Source organism: Hypanus sabinus, chromosome 11 (assembly GCF_030144855.1).
Source record: "Hypanus sabinus isolate sHypSab1 chromosome 11, sHypSab1.hap1, whole genome shotgun sequence".
Lineage (NCBI taxonomy): Eukaryota > Metazoa > Chordata > Chondrichthyes > Myliobatiformes > Dasyatidae > Hypanus > Hypanus sabinus.
In genome coordinates, this window is record NC_082716.1 from 74916711 (window position 1) to 74940457 (window position 23747).

At 37.6% G+C, this 23747-nt stretch overlaps 1 protein-coding gene across 1 annotated transcript in view; it reads left to right on the forward strand.

The window, feature by feature from the left end:
• Window positions 1-13569, forward strand: part of uchl5 (ubiquitin carboxyl-terminal hydrolase L5) — a 34706-nt gene extending 21137 nt beyond the window's left edge. The window contains exons 7-11 of the mRNA XM_059984722.1: window positions 1841-1904; window positions 5409-5511; window positions 8600-8713; window positions 11858-11956; window positions 12941-13569. Of these exons, the coding sequence (XP_059840705.1) occupies window positions 1841-1904; window positions 5409-5511; window positions 8600-8713; window positions 11858-11956; window positions 12941-12985 (425 nt within the window). The 3' untranslated portion in view covers window positions 12986-13569. The remainder of the gene's footprint in view (window positions 1-1840; window positions 1905-5408; window positions 5512-8599; window positions 8714-11857; window positions 11957-12940) is intronic.
• The last annotated feature ends 10178 nt before the right edge of the window (window positions 13570-23747 follow it).

Sequence of the window (23747 nt, forward strand, 5' to 3'; positions counted from 1 at the left end):
AAAGAAGGGGGGGGGGGGGGAAGCACCAGAGGGAGATGGAGAACAGGCAGAGTGATGGGAAGCAAGAGAAAAAAAACAAAACAACTAAATATGTCAGGGATGGGGGAGGAGGGGCATTAACGGAAGTTAATGGACAGTAGTTTTTTCTGTTAATGTCCCTCTTCCCCTTCTTACCCCATGTGCAGGACACTGCTTCTCCTTATAGATGCTGTGCTGTGTTCCACCTTAATGCCTGCTGTGTTCCACCAGTATTTTGTGTGTGTTGTTTGAATTTACAGCATCTGCAGATTTCCTCGTGTTTGCATGGAATCTAAGTTGGCTGGCCCACAGTATGCAAAGTGTGATAGCAGATTGAACGTATTCTACCTGGAGGTTGCTGACTTGTGTTTCGCAGGGATTATAAATGACTTGGATGAGGAAGTGGAAGGATGTGTTAGTAATTTTGCAGATGACATGAAAGTTGGTGATAGTGTGGGTAATGCAGAAGGTTGTCCTAGGTTACGAGGGACATTGGCAGAATGCAGAACTGGGCGGAGAAGTGGCAGTTGAGTTTAATCCAGAAAAGTATGAGTGATTCACGTCAGAAGGATGAACAAAGGCAGAGTACAAGGTTAATGGCAGAATTCTTAGTCTGAAGGAACAGAGAGATCTTGAAGTCCAAGCCCATAGATCCCTCAACGTTCCCAAGCTAGTTGATAGGGTAGCTAAGAAGGTGTATGGTATGTCGGCCTTCATTAGTCATGGGATTGAGTTCAGGAGCTATGAAGTATTGCTGCAGGTCTATAAAACTGATCAGATCACACTTGGAATATTGTGTTCAGTTCTGTTCGCTTCATAGGATGGATGTGGAAGCTTTAGAGAGGGTGTAGAAGTGGTTACCTGGATTTTGGAATGTCTGAGGAAAGATTAAGCAAGCTGGAGCTTTACTCTTTGGAGTGAAGGAGAATGTAAGGTGACTTGATAGAGGTGTATAAGATTCTTAGATAGGCAAGCAGATGAAAGAAGAATGGGGGGCTATGGAGGAGGGAAGGGTGAGATTGATCTTGAAGCAAGTCAAAACATTCTGGGCTGAATGGCCTGGTCTATGCTGTATTGTTCTATGTTCTTACAAGGTTATTTTTGTACTGGTAAAAGTAACATCTGAACATTTTGCGATGTTTTCCCCATTAGTGATACTGCACTAATGCTTCAGATTTCTTATATTGTTTTACTTGATTATAAACAACTGGAAAAGTATCATAATCAATTGAGCTTACAATTTTGGAAACAAATTCAAGATGTTTCAGGTTTTGACTCAGGTATTTAGCTATAAGGAAATCCAGTGTTAATGTGTGAAAATAAGAAATCTTGATTTCCATTCCGGGATTAAATTAATAACATTTTGCTTGATTGTGGTTTAATATGAGGGCTGCAGTGATTTATTGTCAAAGACTAAATAGTAATGCTTGAGAGTTCAAAAGGTATGCTTCCATACCAAAGGAGTACAGCTGTAGCATTTTATCTTCAAATAATAAGGAGCAAATGTGCATTATATGAACCTTAATGTAAGTGAATAAGAGACAAGGTTAGAAGACTTCCCTTATGTGTGCATAAGGCTTTATGTATGTAAAATTGTTTTAAAAAATGTCAAGTAGACAGTATTCACATTATGAAAGGGAAACGCCGGATATTGATTTGGGTAATATTCACAGAAAGAAAGGTGGGTGATGTATGTCTACCATTTTAGAGCTGTGGTATTAATGTAACCAATATGGTTTTCTTACTGTGAGCAGTACTTGTGGCAAATATAACTGAAATTCATTATGTCTTATGTGTGCCAATTTGTGGTTTCTTTTTCTAGGAGCATGTAATCAAGATGACTGGGTCAGTGCAGTCCGACCAGTCATAGAGAAGCGAATACAGAAGTATGTAGTTTCTTGTTCTTTATTCTGCACCAATGCTTGTTAAGTATAATTTATACTACTTTGAAGTTTGTTAACCTATGTTTGTCCTCATCTTGCAATGTATTATGTTGCTGCTGTAGCAGAATGTTAATTTCATGGCTTTTTTTTTTCATGTATGGATGCCTATAGCAATAGTAAACTTGAAATTTTGGTACAGGAAGAGACCATTTAGCTCAAGGCATCCGTGTTGACTTTTATAGAGTAGGTACATGCAAAGTATGATGGAAAATTAATCATGTTGTGAGAACATCTAATTATATACGTTATTAAACATTTATTGTGTATTGACTCAGTTGGCAAAATGGAATTTAGTTAGAGAGAAATCAACCCCATTGTGCTTTTATATATTTTTTTGCAGTTCTTTTGGTAATAATAATGAAGTAATCTGTTTGAATAAAGGGTGTTTAGCACTCTCCAAGCGGAGTTGAATCGGAATTGGCGAAATGTTTGTATATATACAGCTTCACTTAAGCTTTCTGAAAACATGCAATTTAGTGCATCTCTAAAACGATATACAAGTGATATTTTGGGTGCATTTGTTGACATAATTATGCATGAACATTGCAGAGTGAATGAGATAGTTGAGTGACTTTTTTTTTCTAGATTTGGGATTTTTGAAACCTATTGAAGACAAAAATATCTGTAACTTAAAATTTTTGTTTTGCTAAACTGAGTTGACTCTTGAATATTAGCAACTAAACCTCCTAGTCTTAAGAATGGTGTACAATACTGGCTTTGATTCACTAGGGCTATAATAAGTGAGTATTGTATTGTTATAGATGATAAGTTGTAATTGGAATGTCTGATCAATTTTGTTTAAAAGTACAGGATTTTATTTGAAAAGTGTCCTCAAATAGAGATGGGATTTATGCAATGTTTATGGGAGTTTTGTTTATATTTGATCAGATTAAATACGGCCAGATTTGATTTGGCATCTTAAGGTAAAGATTTGGAATTCCAGAATCCAAATTCCATACTAGCCAAGGCTGTATTACAGTAGTGAATAGCAATAAAGAGGAGGCTGGGCCTGGAAATAACACTAACTTTTCTGTCCAGATTTCTCATGATGTGCCAAATACAGAAGTGTCATATTGCTTTTCAAGAGCTTTAATGTGCTCTGAGCAAAGTACAGGAGAACAGTGGGTTAGCAAGAAATGAGGTGATTAAGTATTCATTGTAATCGATGATGGGGCACTGAGGTTTAAATGCTTATTAGTAATTCAATTCTAGTCTCTTAGCTGTACCAACTTGCTACTAAGCAAACCCAGTCCCCTGCTCCTTTCTCTTTATGCCCTCTTAGAAGCTCCCTCCACCCCAGGGGGTGATGTTGCCCACTGTTCTAAAGAGAGGATGAGGCAACTGTAGCTGGCTCGGGAAGTCAAATACAGCATATAACAATTACAGCACAGAAACAGGCCATCTCGGCCCTTCTAGTCCGTGCTGAATGCTTACTCTCATAATAACATAAGAAAAGGCATACAACATAGCACCAACAAGAGGATCGAGATGCTTTTAAAATCCAACTGAAGGCAACTAAAAAAGCAATGAGAGGAATAATGAAATATGAAGGTAAATTATCCAATAATATAAAAGCGGATAGCTATCTTCAGATTAAAAAAAAAACAAAAGAGAGGTGAGAGTGGAGATTGGATCTCTGGAAAATTGATGCTAGAGAGGTAGTAAAGGGGAACAAAAATAAACTGAATAAGTATTTTGTGTCAGTCTTCACTGTGGAAGACACCAGCAGCATGTCAAAAATTTAATGTCTGGTAGAAGTGGCTGTAGTTGCTGTTACTAAGGAGAGGTACTTGTGAAGCTAAAAATTCTGAAGGTAGATAAATCACCTGGACCAGGTGGACTACATCCTACAGATCTGAAGGAGTAGGCTGAAGAAATTGTGGAGGCTTTAGTAGTGATCTTTCAAGAATCACTACATTCTGGAATGGTTCTGGAGGACTAGAAAATTGTAAATGTCAACCAACTCTTTCAGAAATGAGAGAGGCAGAAGAAAGGAAATTATAAGCCAGTTAGCCTTGACTTCTACTAAGGATGAGGCTTTGGAGCATATAACAAAATAGGCTGAAGTCAGCATGGTTTCCTTTAGGGGGAATCTTGTCCAACAAATCTGTAGGAAATAACAGGCAGGATTACAAAGGATTTTCAGAAGGCCTTTGACAAGGTGCTGCACATCAGGCTGCTAAACAAGGTAAGAACCCATGCCAATACAGGAAAGATACTAGCATGGATAAAAGATTGTCAGGAGGCAAAGAATGGGAATAAAGGGGATCTTTTGTAGTTTGATACTAGTGACAAGTGGTATTCTGCAAGGTTATGTTGTGACCACTTCTTTTCACAGTATATGTCAGTGACCTTGATAAATGAATTGTTAGCTTTGCAGACAACACAAAAGTAGGGGGGGACAGGCAAGTAGTGTTGAGGAAGCAGTCTGTGGAAGGACTTGGACAGGTTAGGAGAATGGGCAGATGGAATACAGTGTAGGGAAATACGTGGTCATGCACTCTGGGAGAAAGATTAAAGGATAAACTATTTTATAAATGTTGAGAGAATTTAGAAATCAGAGGCGCAAAAGGACTTGAGTCCTCGTGCAGGATTCCCAAAAGATTGTCTGAAGGTTGGGTTGGCAGTAAGGAAGGTTACTGCAATGTTAGCAATTACTTTGAGAGGGCTGGAATATGAAAGCAAGGATATAATGCTAAGGCTTTATAAGGCGTTGGTTAGACCACAATTGGAGAATTGTGAACAGTTTTGGGACCCTTATCTAAGGAAGGATGCGTTTGCATTGGAGAGGGTCTGGAGGAGGTTCATGGGAATGATCTTGAGAATGAAAGTGTTAACATACGAGGAGTGTTTGATGGCTCTGGGCATGTATTCTCTAGAGCTTAGAAGAATGAGGGAAGTATCTCATTGTTAGGCCCAGACATAGTGGATAGGAGAGAATGTTTCCAGTAGTGGAAGAGTCTAGGACTGGGGCATAACCTCAGACTGCAAGAAACAGATATGAGGAGGAATTTCTTTAGCCACAGGGTGGTGAATCTGTGGAATTGATTCCCACAGGTATCTGTGGAGGCCAAGTCATCTGGTATATTTAAAGCAACTGTTGATAGGTTCCTGATTAGTCAGGATGTCAAAGGTTATGGGGAGAAGGCAGGAGAATAGGGTTGTGAGGGAAGATAAATTAGCAATGATGGGATGGCAGAGCAGACTCTTTGGGATGAATAACTTAATTCTGCTCCTATGTCTTACGGTCTTAATTTGGAAAGTAATAGTGCAGTTCAGAAGTATGATATTGATTTTGAATCTCTTTCTAATGGGCATGAAGGGTGCTGCAAATTTTTATTGCTAGGTTGGAGAAGGGTATTCAGTGTTTCGTTTTGTTTCATTAGACTAAACTTAATCTTTGATTTTAGATGCCTTGATCTCAGTCTGCCATCTTTTTTTATCTAGGTACAGTGAGGGAGAGATACGGTTTAATCTTATGGCAATTGTGTCAGATAGGAAGATGATATATGAAAGAAAGATTACAGATCTACAAAGACAGCTGTCAGAGGTGAGAGTTATTTACTGCTATAAAACTGTGAATGTGTTGCTATTTCATTTCTAGTTCTGTCATATTTTCCTCTGATTTAATTACTTGAGCTTTGAAAACTACCCTGCAGGAAATAAAACGGGAAAGCTAACAAATTCTACAGTGAATCTAATGGTTTATCATGTATATTTTGAATTAAGTTCACAAAAAAAAGCATGTTGGTTTTAAGTAAGTAGTATGTATTAATTATTCCTGTATTTTCAATAAATATTTAATTTCTGAACTCACCAAGTTTAATAAAAGAAAAAAGAAGTATTCCTTGAGCACCTGCTCTCTTTCATCGAACAATAATGGTAATTCAATGAAAGACTTGTATACTTCAGATGGTTGAAAGGTGTACCATTTTGACTTATTGTATCTTTTAGAGACTGCAGATTGTCTTGACTTATTTTTCTCACCATCTGGTAGCTTAGTGGCCATCAATAAACTGTGTTTCTTTTAGATTCAATACTTGGGATCTTTTTGATTTGCAGCCATTTCTGGAATGTATCCCCTATGAGAGTTAAGGGATTACTATACGTTCCACTATACAAATCTCCATGCAACACAGAACTATTTGGGAATCCAATCCCCTTGGTAATCAGGGAAAGTTGTACACAAAATCATTTGTGAATCAGAGATTACTCAGTAGTGTCAACCTGCATCGGCTAGTGAAGTTGTCTTTTCCTGTTTCTAAAGTTCTAATGATAATTGTTCCTCATTAAGATGGGCATTGAACCCATATTATCCCCTCTTTAATATTGCAGAAAACTTTGAAGGACAAAGTGTTATCTTACATCTTAATGCACCATCTATCTTTTTTTCCTTGGTGAGCAATGTAAACAACTTGCTGCTGTTATTATGTATATTGTATAATTCTTTGTCCTTTTGAATAGGATTTGCTGTATCATGACTGCTTTGAAGAATTTTATTTATCACCAGAAGCTATCAATTCTGTTATACCAAATAATGAAGCCAAGTAAATCGAAACTTATTTTGAACAATTACATTTTGCAATTTACTTTGGACCTTTGCCACATTTAACATCGGCTTTTGCTGGTGTGTAATTCCATGGATGTTGGGACTCTTCTGATGATTTACACACATGGTTATTGTCACACACAAGGATATTTTACTAATTGGAAGTGGAGTTAGTCTTCTGTGGGGAGATGTGTGGAGAACTAAAAGCAATAAAAATGAAATGAATACATACATATATTATGACACTTACCTGGCCTGTTTCTGTGAAGCCAGTGGACTATAATTGTGCTGTTGACTAACGTACAATTTTACCTTTCTCTCATTTAGTGAAGTCACCTCCATTTTTTTCTCTCAAGCAAATTCATACTCATCATTATTAAAATGGAAGTGCAGTTATCAAAGCTGTATTGTGCTGAAAGTGAATGCAACCACCATGTTAACTAGCTTCAGATAAATGTTGATACTTATAACACTCCTATATTTGGAAAAAGGAAGGGCTGAAATACATGGAGATGCTGAGGTGAAAATTAGCTTTTAGAAAATTCCTTAAGCAGTTACACTGCAGTGCTTTTTACTTTGTCAAATTAGATTTGGATCTCAAAAGGCTTGAAATTCTGTTATAATATATCTGAATTCTCTAACTTGTAACACATTACATTAGTTAATGCAATGATTGTACAGGTAAGATTCATTTGTATTTAATATATTAAGCCAATGCTTCAGAAATGTTTGTAAGTTGCACGTTAGAAAATCAAATAAATCTTAAAATATTAAAATTTTCTAGAAATTCCTGCCAACTCCATTATGACCTAACAATTCAAAATCATTTTTGTGGTTAAAGTGTAATTTAATTTTTTGATGATCTGAGCAATTTAAAATTTACAGCTAGGTAGATTTTTTTCTCAATGTAGATTGAATTTTAAGATTATTTAAATTTACATTAAATTTCATTATAACGCACTTCCACAGATTCCGGGATTTACAGCTGTTTAATTTTTACGACATAAACATAGGACATGGCAGCACTGGGCAAACCATTCAGTGTATAATATTGTGCCAGTCTGAATGCCCATTTACAATAAATGTCATCCTCCTGTGTATCAGCCAGGCACCCATTCCCTTCATATTCATGTGTCTTTGTAAAAGCCTCATAAACTCTGTCAAACTGCCTGCTTCCTCTGCTATCTGGGATAACCTACTTTTTATCTTCTATGGCAAAATCCAAACTAGCAATTAAACCTAGATCCCATACATCTTATTCTGTTGAATGAATTTAACATGAAGTGTCTTGTCAAATGCCCTTCCAACTGTATATAAATAAAGTGTAGTGCTTACCTCTCATTAGGTTCCTTTGTCAGCGCCTCCAATAAAAATCTCAGTCTAGTTTGTAAGGCATGTCCTGTCCTGCACAAAGCTGTGTTGACTGTCCATAAGCGGGTCATATCTTTCCAGATATGCATAAATCCTATCCCTCAATATCATCTCCAGTTGTTTCCCTATCACCGATGTGGACTCAGTGACGTATTATCATTTGAATTATCCCTACTTCTTGGGTGTAGGGGTTAGTGTAATGCTGTTACAGCTCGGCATTTTTAAGTTCAGTTCTGGTGACATCTGTAAGGAGTCTATACTTTCGCCCCATGGAATCAATGAGCTTTCCCCAGGAGCTCTCATTTTCTCCCACAGAACAAAGATGTATCAGGTAGGTTAATTGGTCATTGTAAATTGTCCTGTGATTAGGTTGGGGTTTATCAAGTTTGTTGGGAGTGGCTAGGGCAGCATGGCACGAAGGGCCAACTCTGCAAATCTCTGAGATCTTTTCCGTTACTACTGAGGACACAAAGATCTTTATCGAAGCCTCAGCAAACTTCTCGCTTCTTTCTAGGATATGTGTCATCAGGCTCTGAGGACTTATCCTCCTTAATGCTTTTCACAAGCATTACTTCCTCAATGTTAAAATGTACTCCTTGTCTGAATACTGAGTAAATGATATTTAGAAGAAATGATAAGATTTTAAAATGGTTATACATTTGGAACTGTTAAGTAGACTGGATTTTTAAAAAGATTCATTCTGTTTATTTTTGTACAGGAAGAACCCATGGATACAGATCAGAGTAGCAGTGTCATAAACTCTATTCAGTCAGAATTAGCCAAATATCAGATGCTGATTGAAGAAGAAAATCAGAAATTGAAACGGTACAAGGTGCGTCTTGAAAACAGAAAGAAAATATAGCTAATAATGTTGTAAAGCTGATCAAAAGTTGAATAGTTGTAGCCTGCTATAAACTTTAAAAATTTATGTGAGCAAGGAAGTCTCAGTGAGATGGGTGTGTGGGGAACAAAAAAAGGACAATCGTATTTAATTCATACCAGGCTCCAGGGAAGATCTTTCCCTATTACTCAGGTCCTCCATTCCCGGTGACTCTTTCAATCTTATTGATATCTTTCCTGTAGGTAAGTGACTAGAACTGCGCACAATACTCCAAAGGTTGGTCTCACTGATGTTTTATACAACTTTAACATTAATATCCCAAATCCTGTACTCAGTACTTTGATTTAAAAAGGCCAATGTTCCGAAAGCTCTCTACAACCCATCTATCTGTGATGTCAATTTCAATGAATTAAGGATCTGTATTCCCAGGTCTCTGTTCTACTGCACTCCTTAGTGCCCTAGAGTTCTCAGTGTAAGTCCTATCCTGGTTTGACCTCCCAAAGTGCAACTGCTCATTCTTGTCCGAATTAAATTCTATCTGCCACTCTTCAGCTCATTTTTCCAACTTGTCCAGATCCTGCTGCGACCTTGGATAGTCTTCCTTACTGTTCACTATGCCCCCACTCTTGGTGTATCCTGCAAATTTGCTGATCTAGTTCAAATCGAAGATAAAGATGACAAACAACAACAGACCCAGCAGCAATCCCTGTGGCACAGCACTAATCACACGCCTCCAATCAGAGAGATAACCATCCACGGCCACACTCTGGCTTCTTCTGCGAAGCCAATGTCCAATCCCATTTACTGCCCCATCTTGAAACCAAGCAACTTGCCCAGTTTACTACATTATCATCCAGTTGTTCATATAAATGACAAACAACAACAGACCCAGCACTGACCTCTGTGGTGCACCACTAGTTACAGGCTGCAGTCATAGAGGGAACCATCTACTATCATTCTCTGGCTTTTTCCTGTGATACCAATGTCAAATCTAATTTATTACCTCATCCTGAATGCTAAATGACTGAACCTACTTGACTATCCTCCCATGTAGGACTTTGACAAAGACGTTGCTGAAGTCGATGTAGACACTGCCCTTCATCAATATTCCTGGTAACCCCTCAAAAGTTCCATTTAAACTGGAAAGTTTTATGGATTTGAATGATGGCAGTCTATATACCTCAAAAGAAATGTTTTCATATTTTTGTTCTAAGACCCTCATTTAGCTGACATACCAGCTATCTTGCTATTGAAATAACTGGAAATTCTGCTCAGCTGCCAAAAAAAAAGCAAAATAATTTATCAATTGTTTTTATAAGAGACAGGAGTACTCAGCCCCTTGAGCTTGCAACAACATTTAGTAAAATTGTGGCTGATACATTTTTCCTCAAGATGTACCTTCCTATACTCTTTCTCTAACCCTTGATGCTATTGCTGATTTAAAAAAAAATTCAGACTTTGAATTTATTCCAGGGTTCAACTTCCAAGGTTTTTGCATATACAGTATAACAAAAAGCAGTATTAAGGCCACTTGACCACTCATGTCTGCTCTGCCATTTCAGTATGAACATGACTGATCTTCCTTGGTGCCATAGCCCTTGGTTCCCTAATTTTTCCAAAAATGTATGTCTCCTCTAACTACTTCCAAAGATCCAGCTTCCATGTCCCTCCAAGATATAGAATTCCGTAATTCACCATAATTTGTGTGGGGAAAAAGTTTCTACTCAACTTGGCTTTAAATGATTGCTCCTTAATCTTGCAACTCTAGACTAAGGGTCTAGGGTTATGGGATAGTAAATGAAGAATCAACCAATCTGTCCCTTTTCAGTGGTGTGGAACATGAAAGGAAGTTGATGGCTGTTTGAAAGAGCCTTATTGCATGAAGATGCCAGATGAGAGTGAGCTATCTTTCCTGGCCCACTTGATATCTTTGCGAATCCTGCCTTCAGTTGAAATGCATTCTGTTGTTTATCGTTCAGCTTAATTGTGGGGCACTCACTGTATAATGCATCTAAATATCTTCTGCATGGGAGCTCTTATAATGTGGCTAAACCAAAGTAGTAGAACATGCCTGTTGTTTTTTTCTTTTGAGGAAATTGTTACATATCCATTGGTTTCTGGGTGATCCAAGGTTGGCATTTCTGGTATTCTTGATGATAGCTGTTTGATTTTCCCAAGGATATTATGAAGTATTTTATAATCAGATTATTCTTTGGCTAGGGGTATATAATAAATCACACTGACCCCCTGAAATCTTGTTTATGGAATGGAGGCTGGCCAGAAAAGTGTTTTTGCAGTCATCCTAGACTTTACCTTGGCCTTGGCAAAAACAAAAATGTGAATGGACATAAGAAAACTAACTGTCATCCTTGGTAGTCAAGATGATGACCAGCTTCTTTCTTTCCAACCCCTCCTCACAAATAGAAGTAGCTGGAAACAGGTTGGTGAACAATTGGTTGAAGTAATTCAACCAACAATGAATTCAATGACTCCTGTTCAATAAATTGCAATTTTCTTCAAATAACTAATTATCTGATAGCTGTCAACATTCATTTGTACCATCTGTCTAATCTCATCTATTTTTTCCTTATTGATTTATTAGCCTATACTGATATGAATGTTCTCTTGTAGTTAGAAAGAGGTATAGTTTAAAATAAAACTTCAATTATTAACCAGAAAAAAATCATTAAAAGATGTTTTGTTTTTGACGTTGTCAGTCCAGTTTACAATTGTCAATTTATTTCTCAATCCTGCGAAGATTGCCTTTATGAAATTTAAAATGTTGGTTTTTAAATCACTTTGAGGACACTTTGTCACCTATTTGCTTTTTGATTGAATCTAGTTTTCGTACTCATCACTACATTTAATAATTTTACTCAGTTCCTAAGTGCATATATGAAGTTTGTTTTGGGACTATTATGCTTCTCCCATTTGTTAATCTAAGTTAAAATCTTCAATTGCACTATTTCAGTTGTCTGTTATCTGGGTCTTTATATGCATATTTCTACATTTCACTGAAACTCCACCCTATTTCACGATTGCGAGTTATAGTCAATTTGGCTAGTCATCCTGATAAAGTACTACAGCATCTTATAAGTAAAATGGTGCAAATTGTCTATTTATTTATTTTTGCAGATTGAAAATGTCAGAAGAAAACACAACTACTTGCCCTTCATCATGGAACTGTTAAAGACTTTGGCAGAACATCAGCAGTTAATACCACTAGTGGAGAAGGCAAGTTACATTGACTTCACCTGAAAATATGCTGAGTTTTGTTGGCTGTGGAGAGAATTCCACCGGTCTGGTTTAAATAAAGACTGAGGGCTGAACATGCCTATGTATTGTATTAGAGATATAAAGGAAGCTCTGCCCAGGGATCACATATTGTGCAATTAGATTCACAAAAGTTATTTGTGGAATTGTAAAGCTTTAAGAATCCTTTGTTCTCTCAGGAAGTTGATAGAAAAGCAAGTCATCTTGCATATACTGTTTCACTTTTGACTGCCTGTTGGAAGTGTGGTAACTGCTCACTTGTACATTCTTAGTTTGGGGTGGGGGTGTGGGCAAGAAGCAAATTAGAAGTGAAGTCGAAAGATTTTATAGCTAGTGATTCAATCAACCCATCAACTTGGAAAATGCAAACTTTACATTTTAGTTATGAAAGCGCACCCTTCAGATTAGATCATCTAAAATAAGTGGCAAAATTAGGATATCATGATGGAGCGTAAGCCACACCAATCAGTCAACATATGATCAGATCAAAGATTTTGTTTGGACATTGAGTATTGCACATAATCTTTCAGCCACTAAGGCAAGGTAACAGCTGTTTAGGTTTGTAGGTCTGTTTGTACGTATTTTATGTACATGACTGTAGTATACATTATATTGCAATTTTTAAAATAAATTTCAAAAGTAAATGCAGGTTGCATTTGAGTATGTGTCAAAACTATAGCTCAACTTATTATATTTGGACGCTCTAAGGAAACTTTTGCAGCACAGTAAAATCACCATTATGTGAGTTCTATGTATAATAAAGTTTCTAGTCTTAGGCAGTGAGATATTGAAGAGCAGGTAACTGGAAGAGGAGACTACTCCTGCAGTCTTTGTATGCTTTTTCTTCTGAGTTACAGAAAGGCATTAAATATTGGGAGAAAGCAAAATAAAATGGTGCATGTTGTTTGTTTCATGATTCAATAATGCATTTGTTCCTCAATGCAGGCAAAAGAAAAACAGAATGCTAAAAAAGCTCAAGAAGCCAAGTGAAACCTCTTCCCAATAATGTTTGACCATTTGCTGCTGATAATTCTGTTTTAAGAAGTGAACTCTGCCCTACAACAGTGGACTTTCCATATACTGTTAAGGAGTGCACAGCACTGTTACATTTGAAATTATACATCTCGTGCAAGTCTTTTAATTATTCCTCATCTGCATTGTGTGCATGCATTACATACTATGTTTAATACAAATGAGATTGGAAAAAAATCCCGTGCAAATTTTTCAGTGTTGCCAACACCTTACAACCTAGATTTCAAGAGTCACTTTTTGTCTTGAGTTGAATAATGCAATTGATTAGATGCATGAAAAGATAATAAATACTAAATAAAAATTATTTAAAATTATGCTACTCTTTTCTGTTTTGAGTTGAATTAACAGATTATTGCAGGTTTGTTCTGAAAGGTTGGTGCTGACAAGAAAAAATAAACTTTGGTTATTGTAGTAGAACTTAAGTTACACGTGCTTCTTTTAAGCAAAGCATTGTGACTCAACATTTTCAGAATTGGAAGCTAAGTAAATAATAAATGTCATGAACACATAACCAGGTTGCCATGGACAGCTAAATGACCATGAGAGTTATCTTTTTGGCTTGTTTATATTCTCTGTTCCCAGAAGTACAAACACTATTTGTTCCAGATTGATTTGTGAAAACAGGAATTTGACATTTTATTCCTCTTGTGTTTGCAACATTAAAAGAATAACTTAAAAACTAATAATAAAAAATAACTAGAAAGCAGATAAAATCAGCAATTTTATGTGTTGTGTGACCAGGAATTTGCAGAGGAATTGATGTATCTATAGAATTCTCAAAAGGCTACAATGCCAACGGAGTTAATTTCAAAAGCTAACAATATTATCATTGCTAAGGAAATTGAGATAAAAGGAGCCTGAGTTTCAGTTACGGGAGGCAATAGTGAGACGATATGTGTAGTGTTATTTAAGGAAGGATATTGAGAAGGTTTAAAAGATATATATGTGAAAGGGTAGAGCTATGAGAAAAGATTGAATAGTTTAGAGTTGTATCTGTTGGAGTTTAAAATCCAGAGGGAACTTGATTGATACTAAAGATCCCTAGGGGATTTGACAGTGTTGATGTGGGCATAGTTCAGAAGTAAGAAGTTGATGATTTAAAGTTGATAAAGGCAAAATACCTCTCTGAAAGTTGTGTGTCTTTGGATTTCTAAAAGAGCAGAGGAAACTGAATATTTTTCTATTGTCTAAAGGAGGATTTATGAAGGTTTACAAGATGTATGCCTTTAAGGGGAGAGTTGCATGAAAGTATTAAGATGACTTTTAGGTAAGGTGGTGAAAGGTTACCTATGAGTAGACTGTAAAGTAGAGTTGTTACAATCAGCTTCATACTTTATTACTGAATAGTGGAGCAAACTGGAGAGGCTAAGTAGCCCACTCTTCTTAATTTACAAGTTAATATGTAGTAGAAAACACAACTGAAATCCAAAGCATTAGTGGAATGCAAGGACCGACAACAAAAGAGAAAATACAGTAGATGCTGGAAATCCATAAGAAAAGCAGAAAAAGGAAGAAATATTCTGCAGGTTAGGTAGCGTCTGTGAAGAGTGAAATGTCAATAGCTAATTGACTTTTATTACCTTGCAGATGCTACCTGAGCTGCTGAGTTTTCCCAGCGTTTTTCATTTAGCAAGGACTACCCATGAGGGCACATTCAATATAAGGCCAAACAGCTGTGAAAGGCCATTTTTAGACACTTATTTTATCTTCTGAAAATAAATCATTAATTCAGGATTGTAAAGTATTATAAGAGTTTGAATAACCTTGTATCCCATTGAGGTGAAGAAGAGCTGAGAAAAGGAATTGTTCAATTTCCAGTTTCAGACACCCATGAGGAAGAGAGTGCTGCTTTCCTGATTGCAAGAAGGGCATAAAAAGGCAATTTCACAGTTGTTATGACTTCACAGACATACTTTTGAATTTCAGCACAGCAGATGAAGAATTTCAGTTCACTTTTAGTTTTTTAAAAAAAGCTTGGATGAAAAACAAATTAATGACCCTACTGATTAAAAATCCTACCAATAGCGTTGAAAGTGTTGAAGTCATTATTTTTGTAGGGAAACAAAAGCACCACCAGGTGGCAGACATTTCAAGCACAACTTCTACATTAAATATCCTTTTTTCCTCTTCTGAATTCTTCCAGTCAAAATGCAGAAGCTATTTTGCATGTCCAGTATTCTCACTAAGAGGTATGCTAAGAAAAGTCTTTGTTGAGTTGACATGCATGCATAGCGTACATATCACACTTACCCATAGCATTCGTGTCCTTATTCTGGAGCCAGTTTTCAAGATCAATGTACTATGAGCTTCATCCCTGTCTGGAGTTGTTCATTGTAGAATGATAAAATTACTTTCTTTGCAATTCTATATTACAAAAAAACACACTATCTTTTGGACTTCCTTTTTCCACTTCTCATTTCCTGTCCTCAGTTTCACACCCTCACTTACAGCTCCAGCCCTCAATTTTTCCATACGTTTTTGGTCTCTCAATTTCTCCCATTAATTTAGCTCTCATTTAGAGCCCCATAATCTGTCCCTCAATCTGAGCTCCTTATTTTGTCACTTAGTTTTACAACTCAACTCAGTTTGAGACCTTTACTTTCAGAACCTCAATGCTAGCCCTTTTTAGCTTCTCAAGTTCAGCCCTGTATTCTTGCCCCTTATGACCTTCATTTTCATTCCCTCCTGTTCAGCATGAGGGTGACTGACCTTTTCAGTGTGGTGCAGTGTGTGTTGAGGGCAATGTCAAGGATTGGCGTATGATCAGCTGTGTTGGAGGAGAGGACATGACGCAGAAGATTAAAGCGAAGGACATCCAAGTGTAAATTATTGATGTAACTGGCAGGAATCCTAGTCTAGTCTAATATCGGGAGGACTAAGTTGTCACAGGATTGTCCAACACCACTTGTTCTTAAGACAAAGTCACTCTAGCTACCTGCATATGCTCTGAAAGGGTATTAATGATTATGTCATAGAGCAAGATAGAACAAAGTCAGCATGGTTTCCTTATGGGAAAATCTTGCCTGATTAACCTGTTGGAATTCTTTGAGGAAATTACAAGTAGAATAGATAAAGGGGATGCAGTGGATGTTGTATATTTGGACTTTCAGAAGGCCTTTGACAAGGTGCCACACTTGAGGCTGATTACCAAGTTAAGAGCCCATGGTATTACAGGAAAGTTACTAACATGCTTAAGGCATTAGCTGATTGCAAGGAGGCAGCGAGTGGGAATAAAAGGATCCTTTTCTGGTTGGCTGCCAGTGACTAGTGGTGTTCCATGGGGGTCAAAGTTGGGACCACTTCTTTTTATGCTGTACATAAATGATATAGATGATGGAATAGGTGGCTTTGTTGCCAAGTTTGCAGATGATACCAAGATTGGTGGAGGGGCAGGTAGAATGGCAAAAGAAACTGGCAAGTGAAATACAATGTTGGAAAATGCATGGTCATGCACTTGGTAGAAGAAGTAAGTGTGCAGTCTATTTTCTAAATGGGGAGAAAATCCAAAAATCTGGAATGCAAAGGGACTTGGAAGTCCTTCTGCAGAACACCCTGAAGGTTAACTTGCAGGGAGAATCAGTGGTGAGAAAGGCAAATGTGATGTCAGCATTTATTTCCAGAGCTCCAGAACATAAGATCAGGGATGGGGTGCAGAGGCCTTAAGGCAATGGTGAGGTCTTGAGTGTTGTGAACAGTTTTGGGCTCCTCATCTAAGAAAAGATGTGCTGGCATTGGAGAGGGTTCAGAAAAAGTTTGCAAGGATGATTCTGGGAATGAAAGGGTTATCATGCGAGGAATGTTTGATGGCTGTGGCTCGGTACTCACTGGAAATTAGAAGAATGGGTGGGGGGGGGGGGGATCTCATTGAAGCCTTTCGAATGTTGAAAGGCCTAGACAGTGTAGAAATGGAAAGGATATTTCCCATGGTGAGTGAGTCTAGGACAAGGAGGCACTACCTCAGGATAGAGGGGCGTCCATTTAAAGCAGAGATGTTGAGAAACTTCTTTAGCCAGACGGTGGCAAATTTGTGGAATTTGTTACCACAGGCAGTTTTGGAGGACAGGTCATTGGGTGTATTTAAGGCAGAGATTGATAGGTTCTTGATTGGACATGGTATCATAGGTTACAGAGGGAAGGTCGAGGAATAGGGCCAAGGAGGGAAAAAGAAAGGGTCAGCAATGATTAAATGATGGAGCAAACTTGATGGACCAAGTGGCCTGTTTCTGCTCCTACGTCTTATGGTCATCACATGTGAATATTAGGAACACCAAAAACTTGCTGTTATAGCATTTTACTTAAGGGATGCATTCAATTTTTAATTGCTAAGTAATGAAAACAGAACTGGATAATGGAAATGAATTGCAAAATAAGTGCTTTTGTTTAATGTAGCCGTCGTCTTATTTGTAATGAAACAAAAAGCACCACCAGGAGGCAGACATTTCAAGCACAACTTCAACGTTAAGGATATCTTTTTTTTCTGAACAACTTTACAGCTAAAATGCAGAGGCAATTTTGCACATCCAGCATTCTCACTGGGAGATGCACTAAGAATAGTCTTTGTCGAATTGACATGCATGCATAGCTTACATATCTCACCAATCCGTGGCATGCAGGTCCTCAAGCTAGAGCCAGTTTTCCAGATCAATGTACATACTATAAATTACTCATTGTAGAAGGATAGTTCAAAGTCAGTTCTTCCTTCTGTTAGATTTTTAAAAACCACCCTCATTTTCTACCTCATGTCTCAATTCACCCCTCACATTCATTCCTACATTTTTGCTTTCCTCAATTTCACTTCTGACATTCAGCTCCTCATCTTCAGCCCCTAATTGTGCCTCTTTATCAGACTTGCAATTCATCCCTTTAACATCACTACTCAATTTCTCCCTTCATTTAAACCCCTCTTTTTCTAGTGCCTGCGCCCTAACATACACTCCCCAGATTCTCTCACTACAGAAACTTTCAGTGGCCAATGGAGAGAAATGAACAGTCAACATTTCAGGTCTAAACCCTTTGGATTCTCAGACAGTGGTATCTGAAATGCCAAATCTGCTAACTGTTCCACAATGCTATCCAATTTATGTTCAATTTATTCCAGAAAGGTTTCAAATATATATTGTTTGCAGGATTACATCATTAGTGCATGTCTGAGAATGGTAAAAGTTTGTACTCAGCATTTCCAAATGTTTAGTGGTGCATGTGTCCCAAATTGAAATGATCAGTCCAATTTTGCCAGTTCATAATTCTGTTGTAATCTGGGTTAGATTAATATTGGATGACATTGCACTGAACTAATCACCATTAAATGATTTAAAGTCTCTTGGTACACATATTGTCCCTAAACACCAGGATTTTTCTTCATAAACCTAATACTGGGCATTATTTGATCACTGGGCTTTGAGTTGTATGTTCTCATAAATGTGTAGTGCCATACAGGGTAGCTGTAAATCACCTGATGTTAGGGTGGAGTGCGGAGGCAAAGAAACTGTGTCAATAACTGAAAAATCTCTGAAATAGCTCAGCAATGTTCTCTTTGTTAATCATATGGCTGTGAAAATAGAATCATGGAGTCATACCACATGGAAATAGGCCATTTGGCACACCATGTCTACACTAATCAGTGAGTATCTATCTGAAAAGATCTCACCTTACAGTATTTTGTCCACAGCCTTCTATACCTAGGTGATTCAAATCAGACATATTTTTAAAAAACTAATAACATTTTAAAAAGTCTAAAATGCCAGCAGCTTAGTTCCTTTCAGCTTAATTCCTCTATGGAAGTTGATGGAAAAGAACTCTTTGTAATAGGTCAAACATGGCTTAAGCTCTTCAGCCTAAGTGATGAGGAAGTGCTGCAGCTTTATGTTCTCACAAAGGGCACATCATTGAGTACAGTCAGTAAAATAAAATTTTAGAACATCTGAATTCCAGCAAAGATTACTTTCAATTTTCTGAAAAAATATTGTCAGTTCTATGGACAATGTGTATGCTATCATACTGTCCAGCTTTCATCAGCTCAGTTTACAAATTATTAGGTGTACTATCAGTGTTTGAGCACTTAACCATATAACATTACTTTCCATTTAATGGAAATATTAAATCATATTAGCAACCTAGTTAAAATAAAGTAGATTATGAATCACTGTGTTGATAACATACACATAGAACTCATCAAAACCTAAACACTATCCCTATTATCTTATGTTAATTTTGCATGTCTGTGTGAATTATTAACTAAAATTACAGTTATGGATGATCTGCATATATCCCGACTTTGTCAGCTACCTCTGAGTTTAGATTTGCCCTTAAACGTACGTGAGGGTACTGAAGGAAAATTAAAACCATAGTAATGTTGCCTTTCATTTTTCCCCATTAAGAAAGGAAAAAAGAACTTCCTATCCTTTTACCAAGTGACTTACCATTTGAGGGGCTACTACCTTCATCCAAGGATTTGATATTCTTCAGAAATTGCTTTTGATTAGGTCAGCTTTGGCATGTTATGATACTTCAAGAAAGTTGTCCGTATTTTAGTTTGTGTGTTTTGAGCTTCAAGAGGTTTTTAAAAAGGAAGGAAAAGAGAAGACATTTTCTGTAACCAGTTCTCACAGGTTATTTTGGGCTTATTTTTGTGGCAGACTATTTTAAACCAACATTTTTTTTTCAGCATTCAAAGGAGATCTTGAAAGAACGGTTATTTAGAGGAATTATTTTTAACCATGCCTCTTAGCTTGCAGACTTAGTGCAGTCACCAGACTATGTTGTCTAAAAAATATCCAATGCCTGCACTTCTTCAATAGTGTTTTATGTCAAAACAATTTCCGACACGCCAAGCTTATCGCCTTCCTTCTAAATTGGCTGGGCAGTTTTTTCAATTAATCTGAAGTCAGCAGGGTATAACAGATCTAACCAACTGTGGATCATCTGGTGTACAATGGGATATTTTCCACATCTATTCTAACTTTAGCTCTTCACAGTTTTGAATCTGTGCCATTTATCCTGTTGCCCTGGCATTTCAGAAATCACTATCTGAGAGTCCAGATGAAGGGTTTTGACCTCAAATGTCAACTGTCCATTTCCCTCCACAAATGCTGCCTGACTAGTTGAGTTCCTTTGGCTTCTTGTTTGTTACTCCAGATCTGTGGTCTCTTGTGTCTTCATTTGTCCATGTTTAGCTGTCATTGAATCTGCCTCCTATGATACTAATTTATTCCCACTAGCACAAATGAATTTAATGAGTACTATTGAGGTTATGATGTCCTTATGAAAAGATAGAAGCTACAGTGAGCAATGACATCTTTCCATATTGATCTTTAATGACATCAAGGTTATTGGAATCTTATCAAATAAGGCAAAGAACTGTATTCAAGTGACATTTTAATTGAATATTTTTAATTTGTACCATGAGATTCATAATCTTGTGATGCAGTGTTCTTTCATGAATGTGTGGAAACTGATAACCATGCTTGATAGTAATGAAACTGATAACTGTGCTGATGTATTCTGCTCTTATTTATAACTTCTAATGCCTTAGGACACCACAGCAGCATAGCAGTTAGTGTAATACTATTACAGTACCATTGACTAGGGTTCAATCCCACCATTATGCATAAAGAGTTTGTACATTCTCCCTGTGATCAGGTGGGTTTCCCTGGGGTTCTCCAGTTTCCTCCCACATTCCAAAGAAATATAGGTTGGTAGGTTAATTTGCCACTTGGGTGCAATTGGGCAGCCTCTCATTGGACCGGAAGGGCCTATTACTGTGCTGCACCGCTAAATAAAAATAAATAAGTATTTTATTTGTGCTGAAGTTAACATAAGAAACAGCAGCACTTAGGACACTGTTAAAGGCCATTTGGGTTAGAGCTGCCAGTCTTTCCTTTTTGCTAAAATAGTTTGGTACCCTAGTAAATTGCATCGGTGCCTTTGCTGGTACTGTTGTCTTCCCCCTGTAATGTAACCAAAACTCTTTACAGCACTCTAGCTGTTTCCTTCCTGGTGTTTCATACAATCCTTGCTATTCTATTCTGTGCCCTGTCTGGTAAATGGAATTGGTTTATTATTGTCACATGTACTGAGATACAGTGAAAAGTTGTCTTCAGACTGTTCACACAGATCAAACCATTACACAGTGCATTGAGGTATTCTTAGAGACATAGAATTTAGCTTTAAAGGAGTAAAATGTTTAAAATAAGAGTAATAAGTGAATATGTACAAAGCAGATTGCAATGAGTTGCCACGCTCCAGCACTATCTGCATATGTCTATGATCTAGATTTCCCCAGGTTCACAGATATGCACTTAAGGTCATTTGGTTCTTGTACAATACTCAACACCCAATAATTTATCATGAATTATTTTACCTTTTTTCACCCTCCTAGTGTAAATCCTTGTACCTCTCTGTGCTGAATTTTAGTTGCCAGATTCCTACCCATTGTAGATTCAGGAGAGCAAACCAAGAGATCCATGAGCCAGTCCATATCGGAGGTTCAGAGGTGGAGAGGGTCAGTAACTTTAAATTCCTGCATGTTACCATCTCAGAGGACCTGTCCTGGACCTACCTTATAAATGTAGTTGTAAAGAAAGCACAACAGTGCCTCTACTTCCTTAGGAGTCTGTGGAGATTCGGTATGACATCAAAAACTTTGACAAACTTCTATAGATGTGCAGTGGAAATGTATTGATTGGCTGCATCATGGCCTGGTATGGGAACACTAATGCCTTTGAATAGAAAATCCTACAAAAGGTAGTGGATTTGGCCCAGTACATCATGGGTAAGGCCCTTCCAACCATTGAGAACATCTACATAAGTGCTATAATAGGAAAGCAGTATCCATCATCAAAGATCCTCACCAACTAGGCAATGCTCGTTTCTCACTTGTGCCATCAGCTAGAGGGTACAAGAGCCTCAGGACTCGCACTCCCAGGTTCAAGAACAGTTACTGCCCTTCAACCATCAGGCTTTTGAACAAAAGAGGATAACTACATTCATCTGTTGAGATGTTCCTACAACCCATGATCTCACTTTAAGGACTCTTTATCTTGTTATTTCAAACACTTGTTATTTATTCCTATTTATTTATATTTGCATTTGTACAGCCTGTTGTCTTCTGTGCTCTACTTGATCATTCATTGATCCTATCATAGTTACTACTCTAAAGCTCTGCGGAATATGCACCCAAGGAAAAGAATCTCAGGGTTGTTTATGGTGACATATATATACTCTAATAAGAGAACTTTAAACTTCTGAGCTTTTGAACGTTGAGCTTTGAACTTTGTTGGTTGCTAACTTCCTACTACCCATAGCTTTCTTCTTCACTATCAACGACACATCCTGCTGTAGTATCATCAGCAAACCTCTATGGTGGGACTCTAATGGGAGTTAGAGTTTCAGTGATCTTTCTGATGAACCATCTATCTCTGTGTTTACTCCATCCAATATTTTACACTTCTTCCTTTTAACAACATTGATATCATTCACTGCCTTTGAGAAGATGGGTGCAAACATTTATTTAAAACCATGCTCACACTGTCTGCCTTCATTCATGGGTTAACTATTCAGTGTCCAATTGATCCTGCTCTCCAATTGTGCATTTATAAAATGTCTTAAGACCTCTTTTGTCTTTACATATCAAAATGTAATTCATGCTTCCTTTCATTAACTCATTTCCTTTTTTACTTCACTCCTGGACTTCCTTCTTTGTCCCTCCACATTTGAGCTGTCTGACTTTGACGTATAGCTCCTCCCTATCTTACAGCTGGTTTCCATTTCTGTGAACTGTTCATAACCTGAGTTGGGCATTTGCAAGCTGGGGAGGACCTGCCTGCTGTCTTCCACCTGGCATATTGTTTAATTTTGTCAAATTCACTCTACAGTTCAGGAAGAGGCAGACGAGGACCCTATTCCAAGTTCTGTCATAGAGTTGGTGGATAGTAGAAAAGAAACATGTTTTCAAAATTTCTTTGTGAAAAAGGCGGTATCCAGACTAACTCCTGGTGATCCCTTACACATAACTGCTCCGAACGTAGAAGGAGCATTTGGGACACAAACTGCAACTCTGGGAGCAAACAAAAAAATTGGTGTAAACGAGCACACAACTTCACAAACTACCCACCCACCTTTCCTGGTCAGGCTCCTCCTGCGCCTGACAGTGGAAAGATCAGTTGTTCCCACCTGGCCTCATCAGTCACCTGAGAAATCGCTGAAGCTGAGTGGAAACAAGCCAGCACAAATCTGAGGGAATGCTTAAGAAGAAGCACAAGACGTCCATGGAGCCATCATATTTGCTTCTCCTTTGGGAACATAGTTACATTTTTCCCTTACTGTCACTTCAAAACTCTCTCACTGTGCCAAATCTGATTTAATTTGAAGTGAATATTTCAAGCCGACTTTCGTCAAGCCAAATCTCAGGTTTGTAAAATTCCCATATTCTTTATCAGCAATAAATCTCACTGTGATTGGTAACATCCAAATTGGTAAATTGGTAATTAGTTTACTATTGTCACATAACCCAAGGTACAGTGAAAAACTGTTTTCCACATGATCCATCTAGATCAATACAGATCAGCCAGTGCTTTGAAGTAGTGTAAGGGAAAACAATATTGGTATGTAGAATAGTGTTACAGTTACAGAGAAAGTGCAGTTCAGGTGGACGAGGTAGATTGAGAGGTCAAGAGTTCATCAGTTGTAAAAAGGGACCATTCAATAGTTCAAAAACAGTAGG